This window comes from Fundulus heteroclitus, chromosome 1, assembly GCF_011125445.2.
Source record: "Fundulus heteroclitus isolate FHET01 chromosome 1, MU-UCD_Fhet_4.1, whole genome shotgun sequence".
Classification (NCBI taxonomy): domain Eukaryota; kingdom Metazoa; phylum Chordata; class Actinopteri; order Cyprinodontiformes; family Fundulidae; genus Fundulus; species Fundulus heteroclitus.
Genome location: NC_046361.1, coordinates 7,746,744 through 7,769,046, shown reverse-complemented (window position 1 = coordinate 7,769,046; position 22,303 = coordinate 7,746,744). Strand labels below are relative to the sequence as shown.

Sequence of the window (22,303 nt, the reverse complement as noted above, 5' to 3'; positions counted from 1 at the left end):
AAAAAAAACTGCACTGGCTATTTAAATACTTTTTAACATTATTTTTTTTTTTATCAAATATCACTATAAATACTGTAAAATCCTATCATGCACTTATAATTTCACTGCATCAGAGACCTTAGAAGTCCTTTCAGAATAAAACATGACATGCTCTAAAAACATCTGAGTCTGTTAAGATTTAGCCAGAGCCAGATCCAATCTAAATCCTGGAAGGAGGTGGAAACAAAACAAACTATTCATTGCTTAAAGTAAAGCATTACTTCACAAGCTTAACATAGGCTAAAATGTATCATCAAAATTAAGTGATATGTAAAGCAACTATACTTGCTTTAAGGAAATGGGTTTATTTGGTGTTTATTTCAGTTTTTCCTGCCAATATTTCAGAATTCATCGTTTATTAAATCATCCAATCCACAGTTTTATTTTCGAGGGAGGATTAAACTAATAAAGTGTGAATTCAGATACACTGAACCAGTTTTGACCTCTGAGGCAATGTTGGTAGTACAGTATTTCTCTACTAATTATTACTAATAATTCCTTTCTAGTTGTTTTTTTTAATGGGGGGGGGGGTTAACATACAGTGAGGATTTTCCTGAGCGAGGGTCGATGTAGGTGGTGGTTCTCCTGTTGTGGTCAACAAAATAAGGAATGCCCTCCACGGTGAATCTCATCTCCCAGCCTTCTGGGAGCGGCTTCTCGTTCAGTAACCTAAAAATAAGAATTGGGAAGTTTTAAAGATGTTTTGAGGAAAGCAAAACAAAAAAAGCAGGGCACAGAAAACACTTGAGTTATATGAGGACCCCGGTGGATGGTGGTCAGGGCTGGATTCACACACACTCACCCCTGGGTTCGAGGGTCCTCCCACTGGGTGGAGCGTGTTGGGTGGTGTACAAAGTAAACTCTTCCATTGGCGTCCGTCCTCTTTTCTGGACAGACAGAATAAGCCAGGCTGGTTATCTCTATCCACATTTGCATGCATTCATGCACTTCTGCAGCTTAAACTAAACACAAATACAGCTGTTTAAAATGTAATGTTAATCAAAAAACGAAACATTTAATAAACATCCATTAATAAAATACACTAATTTAGATATAGACTGTAAAAATGACAAAGTGTTCAGCTATTTAAGCTATATTTCTCTGTAAATTAACATATTTCTGTATAATCCAAGTTTTTACATGTATATCTCTGTACTTTATAGAAATAAATGAATGCAGAAAGGATCCTGTTGAGTTAAAGAGTTGGAAGAAACAAGCAACCAAAACACAGGAAAGAATTTGATTAAAATAAATATCTGGACAAAATAAAATAACCAAATTGACAACAGTATAGGTAAGGTAAGTACCAAAGTTAATGAAAGGTGGTGCTGACCACATTCCCCATATAATGACAGGGCCTTTTAATCTCTTTTCTTTCGTTTTCCTGTGAAGCACGTTGAACTACCCTGTGTATGAACGACGCTATGCAAATAAAACCTATCTTGCCTGGCCATGCCTAAAAGGAACTGGGCTGTATACTGAATTACACATTACCACCTGTTATGACAGGTCAATGTTCTGATGCCTAATCCAGCGCAGGCCTGTGCACTAATATAAAAATAAAACACCAACACTAACTTACCCCATCCGTGAGGCAGCGAGCCGAGAGGATCAAACTCCTTATTCTGAGCAGCTGACGCCTGGTCTTGGATCTACAAAGATGTAAATTGAAAAAAATAAAACAAAAACTGAAATTTACTACTAGACTGAAATTTCTAATGAAATACAACTGTTTAACAGGGTTTAGTTTGACTTAAATGTTAAGCACTGGATCAAAACATTCCTCCAGATCCTGCCATATTGCCGCTCTGCATCAGATGTTAGGCAGGCCGTCTTACCCCATATATAAACCTCTGGTTGAACTGCTGCATGGCGCCCTGCAGCTGGCTCTGCTGGTGCTGCCACTGCTCATAGTTACGCACTGTCTCCATAGTGGGCCGCTGCCATGTGGTGGTTCGCGTGATGTGGTCAACAAAGTAGACGCGGCCCATCTGGTCAACGCGGCGCTCCCAGCTTTAAACACACAACAGGGAAAACATTCATTTATGAAACACTGCAACGAGGAAGACAGGTAAAAGCTCTAAACACTTTTAACCAATTTAGACCTAAAATCAAACCTGAAAGCAGATTTTGAACCCTAGGCAGAAACATGTACAACCTTCAACTTGTGTACCATTAATAGGTTGAATGCACCACCAGTGAGTTTATTAAGAATAATTATTTCTTTGCTTTGAATTTTTTTTCAACTGAATGTACTAAAAAAAAAAAAAGAAAAAAAGAAAAAAGGTTGTTTCGAGGCTTTTTCCACATCTTTAGGACAGCTGGCGACAGATTTGTAGCTATGCACTGCAGAAAGGGAACTAAAAGTAAGTAAAATCGGTAGAATGAGTATTTGCCCTTGAACTGAGCAGGTAAATAACATGATCTGCCAATGGAATAAGATTTTTACACTTAAAATAGCAACAACTCATCTCCATCATCTTATTTCAAGTGCTGTATATCTAATTATCTTAGTTTAGGGGTAAAATACTAATTCCATTGGCAGATCATCTCATCTACCGGCTGAAATCAAGGACAAATACTCATTTCAAGAAAATGATACTTACTTTTAGTTCCCTTTTTGCACCGTGGTGCTCTTTGAATCCCTGTCAAACCTGCCGTTACACAAGTTTAATCCTGAATCACGCTTCCAATTACAGTGAAATTGGAAAACTTCCAACAATTAGTCATATGGACTAAAACGGATGTCTAGTCTCAGAGAGACGGTTGCTGATCCAGCATGTTTTACACAATGGGTAGTCTGCACAAAAATCCCAAACCCAATAAATAAAGAGGAACATCTCACTTCAACTGAACCTATGCAAGCCGACTCTGCAGAGATCCCACATTAAAGTTTAAGACTGAAAAGATTGCAAGGGGTTCTTTAATATTGCTCTACCCATAATGAAAGCTTTATCAATAATCATGAGGAGAAGAAGCTTTACCCAGCAGGCAGTGGTTCAGGACGTTCCCACGTCGTTCTCTTTTCAACGTGATCCACATAATACAGCCGGCCGTTCTGATCCACCCTCTGCTCCCATCTAGGTAACACAACCACAGCTTTAGGAAAAACCTAATGTACAACCTAATGTACATTTAAAAAAGGCATATATTCGATTCTAATGTGTAACAAACTGCAGCTGAAAGTTGTTCCTTAGGCAAACGTGTTTTTTTTTTTTCTTTAAGCAAAGAAGTAACCCGTCGATGTTGCACGTCAGTACACGGTTCTCCTGTGCTACAACATCCTGGTGAAAGCCTTTAATGCTTGAATATGGCGTCAGAAATGAATAATGTAGATCCTAAAGGAATTTACAATAAATGGCTACATTTCCCAAGCCAGTTACCATTATTGTTCTTGTTTGGGTGAAAAACCCTGACACCACTTCCTAACACTGTGACACATTAGCTTCTCTCTTCCTGTATTTTCTGCTGATGAAGCTTTTCAAGCCTTCAGGGTGAGACTTAATAACGCTCGGCTCTGCAGAGAGGATAAAAAAAAAAAAAAAAGAGAGCCAACCCAGGGGGTAGTGGTGCAGGGTTGACGGATGGTACTCTGGGAGGGAGAGAAGGTGTTGCGTTGCCGGTGGGCTGCCTGGTGGATGCCGTTCCGGGTGCGGAGGTCCTGCTCGAGGACGTCGACGGACTCGAGTCCGGCGCAGATGAGGGTCCCGAGGTCCGTGCCGGTGCATCAGCCGCCGGCGGGCCCTCGCTGACCTCTGTGGGCGCGGAGCCGTTGCTGGAAGGTGCTGAGGGAAAATTCAGACAAGGGGAGTCGCTGTCATCATACATCACGTAAAGACAACCTGCTGCTAAACATCTTTTCTTTCAACAGGTGTAACATTAGGACCACAGAGAGGTGACATAAATAACACTGAACCATCATGTATGTGGGCTACGGGGGGGGGGGGGGCGCACGTGGCTCTGTTATCGATGCACAGAGGATCTTAGGCTACGTTCACACTACAGCCTGAAGTGACCCAATTCTGATTTTTTTTGCCCATATGTGACCTGTATCTGATCTTTTTATGACAGTCTAAAAAAGATCGGATTTTTTCAAATGCACCCAGGCCACTTGGATATGTGGTCCTGAATCCAATACGTATCTGATCTTTTCAATACGTATCGGTCGCATTTATCTGACCTGTAGGTCACTGATACTCGACAAACGTCACTATTCTGCGTTCTGCTATGCATAAACGGGAAGAAAGAAGACATCCATAGCGGACTACAATGAAAAGAGCATTCAATGGAGGGAAAGCTCCGGTTAGAAAATAAATTAAAGACTGCAAAATGCACGCCAGCATTATAATCCATGTTTACTTCCGCAAACAATGAGGACGCTTGCTACGTGTGACGTCATCGCGTCCTCTACTGCGCATGCGGGACACTTAGGTTGAACGCATTCAGGTCACACAGGAGATCACATACAAGTTGCATATATTTGGAAATGTGAACGACCACGCAACAAAATCCGATTTCACAAAAAAATCAGAATTGAGCATTAAGACCTGCAGTGTGAACGTAGCTTTATTTACAACGGCCAAAAAGTCCGGGAGACTGATCAGTATTTTCACACAAACAGGTAAACAAAACAGCGAATGCGGGTTGGTTTGGTCCAATCCAGTGGATCAGCTACGATAATTTACGTTGCTGAGGAAGTCCACGCTGTTCCTAAATGATATCTCAGTGCATCACAGTTTGTTGTGTGTGGGGTCGCCCAGCTCCAGACCTGTCAGGGTCATAATTTTATGCGTGATGGTGTACGTTTCATGTTTCAGAGGGTAGGTATGGTTTAAGCTGATAAAAAGCACTGCTGCGCTTTGGCCCAACTCCCAGGTTACCCTCATGGTAAATGTTTGACATCGATAGGAGGTTATATTGAGTGGAAAGACAAACAGTTGAACTTTGTTCTTTTAAAACGTGTCTAATGCAAGCTACCAAAGAAAGGCCTTTTTTATATTTAAAAGCCCTTTTCAGATCATACTTTCACAGCGTCGTCTAAATGCGTTCTGTACACGATCACCTGAAAGGGTCACACAGTTCACACCCCACCATTTCCTCCTTAAATCGGCTCAGGAGGTCGTCACACAGCTGTAAAGCGTGTGAAGACAAAAGCTCAGCTTGGATTACAGAACGAGTGTGACGTGAAACAGTAGGAAGCAAAACAGCAGGATGTCGCTGATGCAGATAATGAGTTGAGGGCGACACACAACAACCCGGCTGGTTTAGGAAGCACTGAGGAGGTAGGGATAACCTGCAAAAGGATTGCATCCATGTTTGGTGTAATATATTTGCAACTTTTGGTCTGAATGCTTCTAAAACAACTCAACATTTTTAGATTACGATCAAAATAATGTTATTTTAAGCTTTTATTTGTTCTCATTTTTAATTTTCCTATTTTGACCCATTGATAATATAGAGTGAACACTGCCTCAATTTAACCATCACCTGCAGCTTGCCAAGAAATGATCATAGACTGGTGCAATAAATGATAAAATAAAAACGGAACTGATCATGGGACGCTACACAATAAGTCAGTTGGAGAGTGCATAAGTCAGGTGCATTATGGGTATGTTCTTTTTTTTGGCTACCAGACAACATCCAAACATTGGGCCAATTGCATTTAAATGTAAGGAGTAGAAGTAAAAAGAGTATAAATAACCAAAATGTCTACTTACGTAAGGTAACAAAGTATTTTTACTTTGTTACCTTACGCAGCGATCAGAATATTGTTACCTAAAAGCAGCGATCAGAATATTGGGATTGGGCTGAGCTCAATCAGAGCTGTATTCCCAGTGAGATGGGTGGTTTATGCCCATCCGTAATCTGGACATCTGATCACGCCATTCGGATTGGGGCAAACTTCACTGACTGCGCATGTCTCGTTCTGTAAAGCAGGCAGCCTCCAGCATGTGTTGCTCAGCCTGTAGCTTAATTAGGGAGAGCTGCAACGTCTCTACTGTTCTTAGAAGCTGGTGCTGGTCCATTAAAGCCGCTCAGAAGACAGAATGAACACACTTTTGTTTTTTTCACCATGGAACTACAACTTCTTATTCTGTGATATTAGTAACGGGAAATGTGACTACTCTGTGAATGTCAGAGTGCTTTTATTCTGAAAAAAGCCTGGTGCACGTAAACGCACATCATGACCTGGTTAATTGATCGCAGTGGAACTACAGTGGTCTCGTGTCTCACCTGGTGAAGAAGTTGGTCTGCGGGGAGTTGGGGGAGGAGGCCTGGAAGGTCTCGGTGGTCGGATGGGCTTTCCTCCCATTGATGGAGACCCTTTGCTGTTCGCCGTCCTCCGGGTGGCGGGAGAGGATCTGGAGTCAGTGCTGTCCACGGCTGGGGAGTTGTCTCGGCTTGACCTGTTCAGGAAAACACAAACGGTAGAGAACCAGTGTCGGACAAGAGAAATCTAGGAAATCTGACACTAACGGACCGTTACTGAAAATATGAATTCTACCTTATTGAATGATTCCCATTATGCTGAGATGATTCTCCATTAGATGCACCTAAAAATAAATAAATAAAATAAACCCTGTTACTATGAAGAGGCCAAAACAAATCCAAGTACTTTAATTTTAGGAGGTTCGACCGACGACTCCATTATCGGACAAATGAAAAGACCGGCCGGTTATAAATGCAAACTCCTCTGTTACTCACTGTAATGGTCGGCTTCTGCAGAGGCGAACATTTCAGGGTCCACCGTCATGCCGTCCAGACAGACACAAAGGTCTCCCACCACGTCGGACTGCTCTCTGTCGGCGTACAGCTGCAGCGTCTCCTCCACATCAGAAACTACAAACACAACATGGTCAACAGGGATAAGCAAAAGACACAAGAATCTTCATTCTACCTGGACGACTTAGAGATAACTGCACACTAGCCTCTAGTTGGCTCAGATGAGCCATTCCAGTGAATTACAAGCAATTACCCGAATAAATGAGAGGATGAGGAAGTCACTGATTACTGAGCTGCTCCAGCTCAGGCTGAACGTTATTATTGCAAGTACAATCAGGAGCTCATTTGTAAAGTACACAAAGAAGCTCAGATTGACGCGTCATCTGGACTAAAACACTATTTTGACAAGTCTTTTGCTTCAACATGGAACATCAGTCAGCGTATAATTTGTATCCCTAGTTCCACTTCACTAGCACTGCTGGAATGGGTGTAGTGATGCAACGACCAGGCAGACGTCTCAATGAGCAACAACCCAAAGCAAATCAACCCAGAGATTAATAACGGAAAAAGCAACGTGGAAAGCAGCAAAAGCCTCACATCTGTAAGCCTTCAGTTTGATCTAAGCCATTTTATTGCATGTGTTCCCACTTCTGGTTTAGTTCAAACTCCTCCAGCTAACCGACTGCCAAACAACTCTACTTGACAGGAAGTGAGGCAGTTGCAACAAGCACAGGCAAAGGCTCTAGCTTCAGGACCAAGAACACAGCCCAAAAAAAATTCACTATTTCACAAGAGCTGGCACAACTCTTTCACATTCCTTATGCAATATACAGCTCGGTTACACATACTACTCCAGCTGTGAGCCGAGTCCAAACGTTTTCCATTCATGCAAACCCCAAAGCTCCAAAAACCTAGCAGGTCTTAGCAGGAAAACACCTGTATTTGGTGCATTGACACATTTTGTCATGCAACAACTCAAAAACTGATGTATTTAAATAGGATTTCTTTCATGGACCAACACCAAGTAGACCATAAGTGTGAAAAAAACGACTCAATATTAGAAATTTTTTACAAAAATGTGAAAATCCTGACCTGCATCTGTATTCTGATCCATGGGTCAGCTCCTTATGGAACCGCCGTTCACAGCCCAAACAGCTTCAGATCTTTTTGTAGTATGTTTTTACCAGCTTTGAATCTTTTTTGCCCACTCTTCTTTGCAAAATAGCTTAAGCTCAGTCACTTGGGGTGGAAATGATGTGCGAACATCAAGTAAGGATGTTCAGTCCCTTTACCACTGCAGCTGTGGCTAAATGAGGAGGGCGGTGTCCTGCTGAAAGGCAAACCTCTAGCTCAAGTATTTTGCAAGACACTGTGAATTTATTTGACTTATTTGTGAAAGGCACCAGTCTTTTTGTTTAAATCTCCTTACAAACAAGCCTGGCACTCCTCTCAACAACAACTGGCAGCCATAAGTGATGTGATGGTTTGATATTCACATAACTGTGATGCTGACGTTTCAGTTGCTCGCAGTCCAGCTACTCACTTTTCATGTCGTTGGACTTGAGAGTTTCGCTGATGTCCACCACGGCCATGCCTAAGAGCACGTCTGACTTCAAGGTCTGGTGGCTCCATACACGAAACACTAGTTTGCTGAATGGAGTCGCGATCCTGTTGAGACAAAGGGTTTTAATAAATCCAGAGGTGCACAGAAATACAGAAGCCACACCTCTGCTTTTGACAGTCTGAAACGTGAAGGCCCTCATGGGCCTTACTTCATTTTCTTTTTTTAGAAATATACATTTTGTGGGATCAATGATATTTGGAAAAGCCTTAGTCTACTCAAATATATCCATAATAATATTATTACAAGATAACATTGACACAGCAAGCCACAGTTAGAATACATTACAGGTGACTATTTAGCTGAAATTAAGTTTCAGCCTTCTGCATTTGCTGTATATTTAAACACGATTTTGTTTCCACTGTTTTGTTCCTCTGACTAATGGTCATTCAAGGACGGAGGGTGTCTATAACCAACACCACAGCAGCTGTTTTACTAGCACCGGGAAAAAAACGTGTGAATTTATGGATTCAATTACCCCCCTTAGTAAATAAATGTCACATAATGGTGTCAGGGCTCTAAAGGAAACCACAGAATAACTCTTTCATTAAGATTAGAAACAAGGTTAAATTGTAACAAATAAACTGAGACCTGTTTGCCATTCTGCTCTGCTGTTTAAATCTATCAGATGGATATGCAAAAAAACCTGTAACACAAGCTTTCGACTCATATTTTAATGTTTAAATCCCATTCTTGGTTCTTTAGGTTCATTTTAAAACATTAAAGAATGAAGTTCACTATGAATTTATGGCATGTACTACAACAGTGGGCAGGATGTAATTATGGGAGGGAGGATACAAGGAATCAAGAATCTTTATTGTCATTATGCAGCCATAATGACATTTTGGTGAGACATAACACAGACACAAATCACAAACATAGAGAAGACCCTCGGAAATGCAAAAGAACAAAAAAACTACATTTAAGGTTAAGCTGTACAACAGAGGAAAAATACTTATCAGAATGGCCAACATACGGTGCAGTTATTAACAGGTAACACGGCATATTCAGATTCAGATAATGAGATGTTTAAGTTAAAAAGAAAAAAAGAGAAGCGGCAGTCGATTCACAGAGCGATGAAAAAAAAACTTTGCAATTTGCATGAATGTACCAGACAAACAGGGAAATAAGGAAGGGAGAGATGGAATACACAAGGGAGGGAGCAACAAAACAAAAAAAGCACACAAGGAAGGAAGAGAGGAAGGATACTAGGAGGATTACAAGAGAGCAATGAGGGTAGGAAACTATAAGCAAGGAAGGAAAGGCAGGAAGAAGGGAGGTAGGACACAAGGACGGAAAGAAGAAAGAAAAGTTCTCCTTTCTGTGAGTTAATGACACAAGGAAGAGAAAGGAGCTAAGTGAGAAAGGATGGACAGACATGAAGGACATTACACAGTGTTTAGCTAATCTCACCAAGTTGAATTTCAGTCTTTTTCAGACCTTTTTAAGAGCAATAAGATTTAAATATAAAAGGTAAATTGACTTTTGTAGTCATACCGACCATTTGCAGCACTTCACACTCCCATCCATACACTGATAAGCAGATTGGTAGGTAATTGTGCCATAAGTGCCATTCCCAGGGGCACGTCAGCATGTGACGAGGGAAAGCTGGAATCGAACCCACAACCTTTAGATTTTAAGATGACCACCCACTGTGCCACGGTTGCCCCTTCAATACATACGGTACATAAATTCAGATTTTTTTTTTTTTAAGTACATACCTGTACGCAAAATTCAACTCAAGAACATTTGGACGTTAATCCACAAACTAAAGCTTTAAAGAGCGCGGGAAGGCTCGCAGGCAAAGAAACGTAAATGCCAGGGCCTTGCTGTTCTGTCACAACAACAAAAACAATTAAAATTGTTGAGGGTAGAGTGAACAAATTTAAACGAGCTGTTCAGGAAAATCTGGAAATACTGAAACGGAGTTTGTTTCGTTGAATGTTTTTCGTACTTTATAAGAACCTGAACAAACCCTATGTATCGAGTCACCCTCTTTAGGATAAAGTGCGTAAAAGCATTCCCGTATGTTTATACCGCCGCTAAGCAAAGCTAAAAAGGAAAAAAGACATAAAAAAGGAAACTAAGAAAGAATAAAGCCGTCAAAGTCTTGAGAAACCCTGTAGAACCACAGGTAAAACAAAAGGTATTTTTGTTTGCTAATACAACTATTTAAAGCTCCTCAGTCACCGACACTTTCTGCCACAGCCGTATTTGAACGTTTTTACAAAACTTATTCAAATTGTGGGCAATTTAACAGCTTTAGACAGCAAATCCTCTGAGGACTTTAGGATTTTTTTAATGCAATCTGCTTTTGCAAGGTTAATTTATGAGGAACGGATGAGCAAAGTGCTACTATGTTTTTCAAAATAAAGCCATCAGAAAGGCAATATTACCATCAAAGGCACAACTTCTAAACCCAGCACTAAGATTTCCATAAACCTCTCTGAGCTCATAGCCCAGTTTTGAAAACTAACACGCAGAAAACTGGTGCTGAAGTCAAAGTTGGTAAGAGTTTAATACATGTTTGCAGTAATGACAGACTGGTTTTCAGCTCCCTGAAACACCAGATTGGTCAGATTCACGACCTTGAGGTGAGTAACGCGTAAGGCATGCTGCACGGTCTACCGAAGCTGAGCGTATCCAGTGAATAATCCACTTGTATTGAGAAAAAAAAAAAAAATCTCTCCGTATAAGTCAGTAAAACATGATTGTGGTAATAGCTGTGATCCAATGTCACGCCAATCTTCAGTGATTCTGCCTTACACAGTGAGTGGCTGCTTCCATTTGGGGCTGTGCGTGTTGTTGCATTTCTCCGTCTTCTTGGAATGGCCTTCGACTGTCACTTCCACATAAGGACTGGGGCCAAACCAGTTCTTCTTGTTTTCTCGCAGTTTTGCTGATAGCACTGAAACAGATAGAAGAGGCTTTAGAGCAGACAGTAACAGGCAGGAACGAGAACGAAAGAAAACTAAAAAACAACCAGGATCGACCATCATTCTGCTAGAAGGAAACAGCAATGTGAAAAAGGGCACAACGTAAAAGAGGAAAACTAACTTATGAGAGCTATCGCCATACACTATATTTGCGTGAAAAAGTACGTGAGCGGTATATGCCGACCGATGTCTCACCTGTACCTCATGCTTCGTGGCCTGCAGAGGCCCCGAGGCCCTAAACCAACACGTCCGTCGAGTGCCACTTACTGTCTGTGAGAGCTGTGTAAGGTTCGGGTCCGGCAACACGTGCAACGGAACGATACCTCGCCGGGGTTGCACGTCAAAATGCTTCAACTAAACAAATTTAATAGGACATTTAAAGAGCAAGCCCAGGGCAGAGTATGGTGAGGTTTGTGAGGCTCACAGTAGAGAACGAAAAGTAGAGACCCGGGGATGTCAGACGGTAGTAAACGCAGCCAACACTCTACGTGAGAGCGTGGCGGCCAGAAGGGTATCACATCGAGGCAAATGACCTGAAAAATCTCTGCATTCATCGGGTTAGATGAGCAGCTCTTCTCAGATGGGAAAGACCCCGCGTTCGGCCGACTGCGCTTGGACCTCTACGGGTCCGAAGCGGAAATGTTTCACAGACGTGGTTCTGTCCGAGCTCCCTGCCTGGCGCTGTGTGTGTTTTTATGATGGACGGAGTGAATTCACGCTCTGGTCTCCTCAAACAGCAAGAACCACTCACCTATAGAATAAACGCCACTTCTTTCAAAAAATACAAAAACATATTAACGCAATACCTAAATTACTTTAGTCAACAAACTCTAAACTAAGCTAGTAACCTTTGACTAATAATATGAAAAACTCAAACTACGGAAAAAAGAAACAGATTATAAGACTGAAACCAATAAATTATGCAGCGATATAAAACATGTTTTTATGTCTAAATTAAGGTGATTTTATAGTTCCTTTTGTTCCAGATCATTCAGCCAGCAGCACTTCTAAAATTTACAGCCAATCCCTGTCATCAGTGCTGGAATCAGCAGCATAAAACATGAGCGCAGCATCCCTGATTTTCATTTGTTTGCATTGTCTGAGGCAGGTTTTCCAACAAGTTTAACACAGACTGTTAGGCTTAAAGCCAATGTAAAGTCTAATTCAACCACATTTCCTGCTTACTGGCCTCTCCTTTTATTGTAACCCCGACAGTGAAAAGTCCTGCCTCTGATCTAAACACACTCAGTCATCCGGGGAAGAGAGATATCTTTTAATTAGTAAGCCATAACATTTGTGCTGCAATTATAACATGACAAAGAGGTCCGTTGCAATTAGCCACTCTTCAAAGTAGAAAACACAAGTGAACATTTAAAAAAAAAAAAGATCGGTGTTGATCTTTAAAAATTAAATCGGTATACGGCTAAGAAATTGCTTCTCCTTCAAATCTGTCTATAAATCAGAAGTCAGAACAGGAATTCGACAGTAAAAAGGGGAACTGTGACAAAAATAACTGAACTGGGACCAAACGTCGTCCTGCACAACGCTTTTCATACACCAGTACCAACAAGTGTGGAGGCGGCTTTACTCAAACACCTTCTTCCACCATATAGACATGTAGAAGTAGTGGAGTCCGCCGTCCTTCGGCAAACAACAAGTGGGCTTTATTGACTCCCTGAGACACATCTCCTGTGAAACAGCTTTGGTCCAGAGTGAGTGGGCGGCTCAGCCTCGCTATCTGTGAGGAACAGTCACACTAAAGCCTTGCTGCAGCTTCATGCGTCTCTGACCCTTGGGCCCACTGTGGCATAAATCCTGAAACTGTATTAACTAAATAGTTCTGTTTATCTTGCTGTGCCAAATACCACAAAAACAGAAAGTTAAAAGTTACCAGTGATCTGCAGCTGTGCCTTCAGGGGGTGTCCGTTGGAGGTGCTTGACTTGGTGACTCCACTGGCCATGACATAGGGCTGGGGAGGGGGGGCTGAGGAGCAGAAAACAAATCGTTAGGGGGAAACCGAGCAGTTTCCTACAACTTTACATCAATTCATCCCTTTGCCAACTCACGTTTTGCACCACTACTTTCCATTTTACATCTGACCATTGCATTTTAGTTGCATTTACACATTTATCATGAAATATGATCAGAAATAGAAAAAAAACATAATTTTTCAGCTACAGATAACTTGGAAAGCATATAATTTTCCATCATCTTATCTGCTCCTCTATACAGTCTTTTACTGGTTGAGGTATTGTGGCGGTTACTGTCTATGGGCTGATAATTTTCTGAGGGTAGACAATTCTCGGTTAAGGCTCACTTGTGGGTGATGACTGTATGAATTATCCCTTCCATAAAGCTGTAATAGGAAGGACAATCAGCAGCTTGTATCTGTGCAGCCTTGCAGAGTATTTACCTTTTTATGAAAAAAAAAATAAATAAATAAATAAATAATTTCATTTCATCAGACAAAACCACTTAAAAACTTCTGGAGCTCCATCAACTGTGGTTCTGATCCCCGTTTGGGCCCGTCAACTCTTATTTAATCTGAAAACTTAAGCTCTCCTCACTTTTCCAAAAAATGTCGAACATAAACATTTGCGGTCGACAGTTTAAATCAGGACGTAGGCAAATGCTCTTTAGAGTGTAAAGGTTGCTGGCCCCTGGGCTAGACAATCATATTGTCAACAGACTATGAGAAGATAATAGGAAACATTTTACATCAACAGTCGTCAAATCAGGCACAAAATGTCTACGAGGCGGGTAAAAACTGATGCGTGGTCGCTACAAAACGACCCGTGGCAGGCAGCTTCGTTCTAGACTTGGAAAGTTGGATAAAAAAACTAATAAAACTGCAAAACAAGGACCTAAAAACCTAACCAGGGCTGCAATGACCATAACTAGTTTGCTATAGTTGCGCTTGTTGCAATGCTGAGACAAGATCCCTTGGATTTAATGCGGTTTACACATAACATGAAAGTCTTTGACATTAAACACAGTAAATGTCGAGCCTGTGCCAATAACCTAAATGTCAAGACTCCTTTTTCTTACACCCACCACTTCTCCAATATGTCCCATCAGCGTTAAGAGGTTTATTGCAATCCCCTTTTTAAACGTCTCTGAATGACCTTTTGAAGCATGTTTTAATGTTCATTTTCACATCCTCACAGGCAAGCCGCAGCAAAAAGTCAGTCTAAATAGGACTGACCCAGATCTACGCAGCTGTGGTGCTGCCTGCGCCGCACGCTCAGTTACAGGAAATAAACAATTCTCCTCCTAAATGCATGCGCCGTATGTGTGGAGACAGAAGTTTGGGTATTACAACAGCATTACAATATTGAGCATTATTGTTATTCCTCCCAGAATATTTCATCTCTAACGATATTAAGAGATATTTACCTCGTGCAAAACAAAAGTAAAAACTAGAAACACAAAGGGTAAATTTTAAAGTCCAAAGGTTTTAAGGGTTTCCCATCAGGCCCTGGGGTGAATTGTGCAGAGGTTTTACCAGCGTGGGAGATGACAACAGGGCAAACAAAAGGGCAAAGGCCAACCGACACCCTCTTTAAGGGTCAAACTCATAAACTGTGTTTTAGAGCAACTTAGTCTGAAACGTCACAAACTATTGGTATCCAAGTTGAAAAAGAAAATGTTATATAAAGATGTCTAACTGTAGAAATGCCGGCATTTCCTGCCTGGTACAGATTGTCCTTTAACCCTTAGGTCTGACCAACTGTGACCTATTGTAGTAGTTAAATTAAAAGATTTCCCTGAAAAAGCACATGTCCACAAAATTTTGCCTGGCCAGACTGATACGCTGTTTATCAGTCTGGTAAGGAGCTGACAGAGCCCGATTTCAAAGGCGGGATTAACGGGGTCAGCGTCAACAGGTTACAACCAATCAGAGAGCTAGCCAAGCAACACGCTGTTTTTGTAATTTGTGGTCTGCGAAACATGTCGTGTTATCGAGCAAACTCTCCAGTGAACAATTTTTGACGTTTTTGTTTAAAAAAATCTGAGTATACATGGTGTAATCACATGCACGGTCTTAATTTTCCAAGGCACCAAGCAACACAGATCTCCGAAGGGATCTTGACTGTTTTGTTTACAGAGAAGCACTGTTGCATTATGGGTAACTCTGGCACAGAGTGACACAAGTAGCGCCTACCGCGCTGTGATTGGTCTGGTCTGTTTTAGGTCGGTGTATGGAGCCTTACCAGACTGACTTGTGTCTGGCTGGCCAGGCTACCCAGCATTTACCTGTTGCTTTATCAAACTCAAAAAAAAAATAATAATTTAAAGCACATACAGATGGTTAATGCAGATATGGACTAAAAATACTACATTTTAATGCATTTAATCTACCAGGGAAAATAGTAAAGAAGTTTCCTGTATTTGACCCACTGATCCGGGCCGATCTAGGAACATTGGCCAGTTGTGATCTCTGGCCGATGTTTTAGTGAATCTTTATTAAATATAGATAATCAGAAATACTTTAATTTAACGTTCTGATATCCATGTGCTCTGTAGCTCTCAAAGTGGTCAGCAGCATAACACAGTGTTTGCCATGTGGCCCATAGCAGGCAGCCATTTTTTACATAAAGATTCTGAGAAATATCACATTAAAACAATATTAGAAGTCAAGAAACAGCTCAAGTCCTTCAATAGCATCTTCTCAACTGTGACACATGATATGACAAGTGTTTGGTTGACCGTATCATGAATGATGCAACTCCCAGAGCAGAAAAAAAACTGCAACTTTAACGGGTTTGTTAATAAAGAACGAACCCAATGGAATCAGGACAGGCATGCACAGGAACCAGATCCTGCAATCTGTCCTTGAATCTGGTTTATTACCTCAGAGTCTCTGAATTATGCATGTTCCCTGCTCCAGCTCGTCAGGAATGCACAGGGCAGAGCTGGGGATAGCCGAGGAGCTCCTGGCTAAACTTTCACTCCGACTGTGGCTTTGATCTCAGTCAATAATTCATTGCAACAGCTGACATTGAAGCTCCAGAAGGAGGCCAACTTTGCTCAGCCCGATAGGGTGTTTGTTGAATATTAAACTTCACAATGACGTGTCTGAACTGGATTTCCCCCCCCCCCCTTTCCTAAACAACTTCATTTACCGCACCTTAAAAGGACTGTTCCAATTGCTCCCATGTCCTGCAACCAGCTGCTACAAAACACGACAGATAGGACAAAGAGGCTTCTCTCTAGCATCGACCGTCAAAAAGGCTGCTCAACCAGACGGGATCCAAGGCTGCGTCCTGAAACGATCAGGGGAACAGCTAAAGGACCTCTCCTCTGATGTTTTCAATAACTTCTGCAGCCAACGCTGACGTGCCGGCCTGTTTTAAACTCTTAGCCATGATACCTGTGGCCTGCATGTATGAAAGAGCACCGTCCGCCTGCTTTTAAATGCTTTTATTGCTTTGACAAGTCCTGAACCGGAGAACAGGTCCAAAAAGGCCCGACATGTTTGCACCGCTCCACGTTCCACTGACTCACGCCGAGATCAAAAACAACTACGTCACGACGGTCCTAATTGCACGTCAGCTCGGCATTTCGCACAGTCCTGCCTCTGGAGCTCCTGCTACTTAGGGTTGGCCGAGTCGATTGCTGTTTACGGCGCTCTCCTGGTTTCAGCAGCAACCATGTCATTAGGCCGGCTGACGGGGAGCGTGGTTAGCAGCCGAGTGAAAGCAAAACCATCCGGCCCGCAACTAAACACGGGAGAGTGGGAGGCTTTCGCTGTAGGATAACCCTGCGTAAAAAAACGGCAGGATTGTTTTGTTTTTTTTACAGTCATGATCTAATTGCTTTGACTTGAAACAGGAAAGCAGCAGCTATTCCTACTCCTAAATCACACGGTCTGTGTGCAGAAAAAAACAAAAACAGATTTATGTGGCAAAGTCATTTCGCTCTATTTTTGGAGAGAACCCTCGTTTTGATAATCATAGACCTGTGTCGTTGCTTCCGTCATTTTCTCTAGTGCACAACAAGAAGTGGAGTCAGTTTTAGATTCTAAGAAACGCAATCAATACTATAAATTAGGGAACTATGATATATCGGCATTAACATTTTTTTATAAACAATGTTTTTTTAACATATTTGTATCGGTCCAATAAGTAAAACTGGGATACTATTAACAATCGAGGTTTATTTCCATCTACCATATTTTGGACTATAAGTCACTTTTTTTCATACTTTGGTCGATCATGCGACTTATATTCAGGTGGGACTTATAAATCAAATTTAAATGGTAATTCATTTTGACCAGTAAAAAAACAAGGAGTAAACATTACCGTCTATGGCCACATAAGGGCTCGCTAGCATTGTGAAAACTATCCTGCTCCTGTACCACTTAAAATGTATTGAAACATTAACTTATAGACAACAAAGACTAAACACATGGTTGTATGTTGTTTCACTGTTTCAGTCTGCATTCACACAGGGGAGCGTTGTGTGGTGCTGCTCGGAGGGCCCAGACCGAGGCAGAACCTGTTATTGGGCTGTCTGTGACGCTAATGACAGCTAGCGCTAGCTTACAGGTTTGCCGTCTGGGCGTTTTACAACTTTGCTGATGAACCTGAGCTTTATGTTGCTCTCAAACATCCGTGTCATACTGTTAGCTTAGCACGTAGCACCGGTACGCTCACGGTCTACTTTAGGTGTAATTTTGACAACTTTCAGCGTAACGGGCCGGTACAAGAAGCACTCCGGTGATAACAGATCGTTTTGAGGTGAAATGGAGAACCGCAAAAAGGTACATGGTGATGTTTCGAGTTTCAGGGTGTATGAAGTTATGTTTTTAGCACACATTTTAGATCATCAACTTAACTGGACTCTTTAAAGACTTTGTAAAACAAAAAGTAAGCAAAAGCATCTAGTTTTGAATATAGCTCAAAGTGTGTTGCATTTATTTATTTTATATTGTTCAGTTTTTCTTTCATATTTAAGTCACTGTATACAAGTTTGGGGCAACAATTACGGGACTAGCATTAAACTATTGCTTTAAAATAAAATAAAAAATAAAAATCTTGTAGAATATAGATTAAAATAAAATAAAAACTTTTTTTATTAAATCACCTAAGCATACAGACTTAAACTCAAAAAATGTATTATCTATAAACAGAGCCTAAAAAAACAACCGGCAGATGGTTTTTGTAATAGCATCCAATTACAATGATTCTCAGAGGGGAAAAAATGCCCTTAACAGGAACAAGACTAGTTAGATGATAATTAATAACTTCAGAATGGTCAATCATAAAGAAAGTAAGCCAAAAAAAGTCCTGTTACTTCAAAATTACCAAATGCCTCCAGCTGTAGTGGGGCTGGACGTCACTGCCAAAACATCACAATATGCTTCTTAATTTCAGTCGATGCAACATAATAACGATATCGATATAAACAAAATAAAAGCCTCAGAAAGACTGCCAGGAAAGCCCACAACAGCTGCCTGTAAAAAACGTATGACAGATATTTTGCCATGTTTATAAAACCCCTCCAACATTTTAGAAACCTTTACTTTAAAAACATAAAACACATAAAAATACATAAAACCCAGAACATCAGTCAGTGACAAATGCTGTAATCATAGACTGTGATGTATAATAAAATGTAGGAAATGTCATATCACCTTTATTGACTAAAGTTATATTGTGACATAGGTTGATATTGAGTTATTGCCCACCCCTAAGCTGTAGCTACATTTTACACAGGCACCACCAGGAGCTTCCTCGCTGCCTCTCTGTCTGGTTGGCAAACAGCAGAGCAGAGGACGAACATAAATAAATTGAAGCGCATGGTGGGTGAGAGCTGCAGAGAGAATCCCTGGTACCTCGCTGCCGTCTCTGCAGGCACCTGTACACCCACAGCCGGAGCAGAACAGCTCCTGCCTGCTCACACTAACTCAGTCTGCGAAAAGACACAAGCATCACATCAAGGACCACTTGACTAGCCTTTTTTTTTTTTTAAACCACAGAAATGAAACCACAACCAACATTAAGAAATATCAAATAAATCCTCTTTTAGCGACCTGGCGAGCTCGGCATTCTAGTTTCCTTATGAGTCAGGAATTTTATCTACTAAAGTAATCCTGTCCAACATGATATTTTAGTCACATTGTTTCACTGATAACCCGTTATTCACCCAGTCAGCTCAGGGGGAGAGACTATTTGCACCAAATATCAGGAAAAGCTTATATTTTAGGCGATCTGTGTCAGACGGGGACAAACAGGTTCATCTGTAATGATGCTCCAAAAGGAAAAATCACCTGCATGTTATCATCACCAGACACTTCCTATGTGTTTTACTGGGATTTTTAAATAAAGCGCAGGATGGTGGAGTGATAGGAACATGAATCACGGCCTTCTCGGATATTTTAAGCCGATTGAAATATGAAAAGTGTAGCGTGCATTTGCTTTCACAGGTCTTTACTCTGATGTGGGGCTGGACGATATGGAAAAAAAACAACAGAACAGCGATAAAATAGAAATCATAAGGATCAATATCGATAATTATCCAAAAACTCTAAACATGTATTTTAAGTGCAGCCTTGGCCATTTTATGCTGTTGCTTAATGATCTATTTTTAGATAAAAAAAAATAAAAAACTCAAACAATAAATTCAAACTCAGCTCAAATGGGAGAATGGCAATAAGAAAACCGTTATTGAAAAATAATATTAATCATAAGTCCTGTGTGCAGCTAGCCAAGCGAGTGCTCTGCTATTCTTCAGCTGGGACAGGAAGCTGGACAGTGTGGATGGGGAAATGAACAGGGCTAAACGACAACTCTGAGACGATGAGACGGAACGGTTTAGAACAGGAAGCGTTCGAATGGCCCAGTCAAAGTCCAGACCAAAACCCATTTAAGAGTCTGTGGAAACGGATCCACACCGCTGCTCACAGATGCTCTCCATCCAACTCAAGGTTCTCCGCAAAAGGTGAATGGCTAAAAATGTCAGTCTCTACGTGCGCAAAGCTGGTGCAACTGCGAAAATCTGACTACAAACGCACGCCGCACTTATCAGAATTTTATTTGTAAAGCAAAACTGAACATTCGGGTTGTGGGTGTAAAGTAAAAAGTAGGAAACAAAAAGTTGGAACATGAGGAATCCCTTTCCCTGGCATTTGGCCGCTGAACCAGGTGTATACACGCTACGAAGTGAAAGAAATGACGCAGCGACAGGTGTGGTCGAGACTTTCCTTATATCTGAAAAAGATGGCACTGACAGCGAGTGTACGCGAACACAAAGGCTTTATTTGTCCTTGCGTATAAAAGTTAAAAAAAACAACACTCGACTAGTGGAAGGTTTCCGATTTCAGATCAGGAAGGGAATAGCACCTCTCTCCTTCTTTGCTCCGAACAGCTAACCGAGGCTCCAGCAGCCGTATATGTCCTGATAAACATGACCAACATTACATAATTTGCTCGGACTGGGGGGGTTGCTAACTAATGTAGCACCGGGCAGAGCGGTGCCTGCTCGCACAGAGGCCAGGGGGGAGCTGTCACGGCGGGCAGCGGAGTCTACCGGGGCCGCCGGGGTCGCCGCGTTGTACGTCAGCTGGTGTCCGGGTCTGACAACCTGATGCCCTCTCAGCAGGCTAGCCGAGAGCCTGCTGGCCTGTCTCGTTACGGCAGGGTGGAAGCACCAAAGTACGGCGTCTCTACAACAAGCCGCCGCGCTAAGAGAAACAGCCGATTCATTCTCACCGAGGTCCGAATGGAGGCTTGTAGAGGGTGTTCTGCGACGCTGGAACGGCCTCCCAGCCCCGGTCCGTCGGGATGTTTGGGTTTCTGTTGGGGTGTCTCACTCAGAGGAAGAAGAAACTTCCACCATCTTCCAAAGCTCGCGTCACGTGATCGAAACAAGGTGGGGCGCATGCTGCTCAGCCCCCCCTTCGCTCTGCGATTGGATCACATTGCAGACTGGTTGGACCAATGAGCGACCAGTAAACATGCTGATGCGTTTACGGTCAGTCCAGTGATGTTTGCGACTCCTAGTTGACTCGTCCTTTCCCTACTTCTATTTAGAACCTGTTACCATCCCTAAACCCCATAGGGCATAGCTTTATTTTATTTTTTGTTTTGTATTTTGAGCAATAAGGACTAGCTAGGGGTCCTAAAATGCTCGTACAATGGTAAAATAATAGGAATAAAAATCAAGACAGACATTGTAATCTTTGGACCAGAATCCTCAAAAAAAAAGTAAATCAAGTAAATCACTTAATCATGATGCCATTAAATTGGCCTCTGGTAATAAAGTAAAAGCTTTTGTTTTATTTTTGACCAATACGTCTTTTAAATCCCATATTAAACAGGTTTCCAGTGTTTCCTTTTTTTTCACCTCTGTAAAATAGCCAAAATTAGAAATATTTTGTTCAGGAGTGATGCTGAAAAACTAGTCCATGCATTTATTACTTCAAGGCTGGACTATTGTAATTCCTTACTATCAGGAAGTTCACAAAATGCAGTTCAAAGAGTTCTGATGAAAATCAACAAGAGGGATCATATTTCTCCCATTTTAGCTTCCCTTCATTGGCTTCCTGTTAAATCAAGAATATCGTTTAAAACTCTCCTTCTCACATACAAAGCCAATCAAGCTCCATCATATATCAGAGCTCTGATTACCCCATATGTTCCTAAGCACTTCTCTCTCAGACTGCAGGTCTGCTGGTGGTTCCTAGAGTCTCTAAAAGTAGAATGGGAGGCAGATCCTTTAGTTATCAGGCTCCTCTCCTGTGGGACCAACTCCCAATTTTGGTCCTTGAGGCAGACACCCTGTCTACTTTTAAGACTAGGCTTAAAACTTTCCTTTTTGACAAAGCTTATAGTTAGAGTGGCTCATGTTACCCTGAGCTACCTCTATAGTTATGCTGCTATAGGCTTAGGCTACCGGAGGACATCAGGGACTATTTTTCTTACTCTGTTGAGTTCTCCTACTGTTCTCCAATTTGCATTGTTTGTTGTTATTTAAATT

The 22,303-nt window shown here is 41.6% G+C and overlaps 1 protein-coding gene across 1 annotated transcript in view; it reads right to left on the bottom strand.

Annotated features, from left to right (window-relative positions):
• Window positions 1–21,195, bottom strand: part of itchb (itchy E3 ubiquitin protein ligase b) — a 31,487-nt gene extending 10,292 nt beyond the window's left edge. Inside the window, exons 1-13 of the mRNA XM_021316085.2 lie at window positions 21,037–21,195; window positions 13,211–13,303; window positions 11,150–11,291; window positions 8,306–8,430; window positions 6,745–6,879; window positions 6,545–6,593; window positions 6,274–6,446; window positions 3,596–3,824; window positions 3,024–3,119; window positions 1,878–2,052; window positions 1,622–1,691; window positions 842–926; window positions 580–708 (exon numbers count right to left, since the gene is read on the bottom strand). Of these exons, the coding sequence (XP_021171760.2) occupies window positions 580–708; window positions 842–926; window positions 1,622–1,691; window positions 1,878–2,052; window positions 3,024–3,119; window positions 3,596–3,824; window positions 6,274–6,446; window positions 6,545–6,593; window positions 6,745–6,879; window positions 8,306–8,430; window positions 11,150–11,291; window positions 13,211–13,280 (1,478 nt within the window). The 5' untranslated portion in view covers window positions 13,281–13,303; window positions 21,037–21,195. The remainder of the gene's footprint in view (window positions 1–579; window positions 709–841; window positions 927–1,621; window positions 1,692–1,877; window positions 2,053–3,023; window positions 3,120–3,595; window positions 3,825–6,273; window positions 6,447–6,544; window positions 6,594–6,744; window positions 6,880–8,305; window positions 8,431–11,149; window positions 11,292–13,210; window positions 13,304–21,036) is intronic.
• Window positions 21,196–22,303: the final 1,108 nt, after the last annotated feature.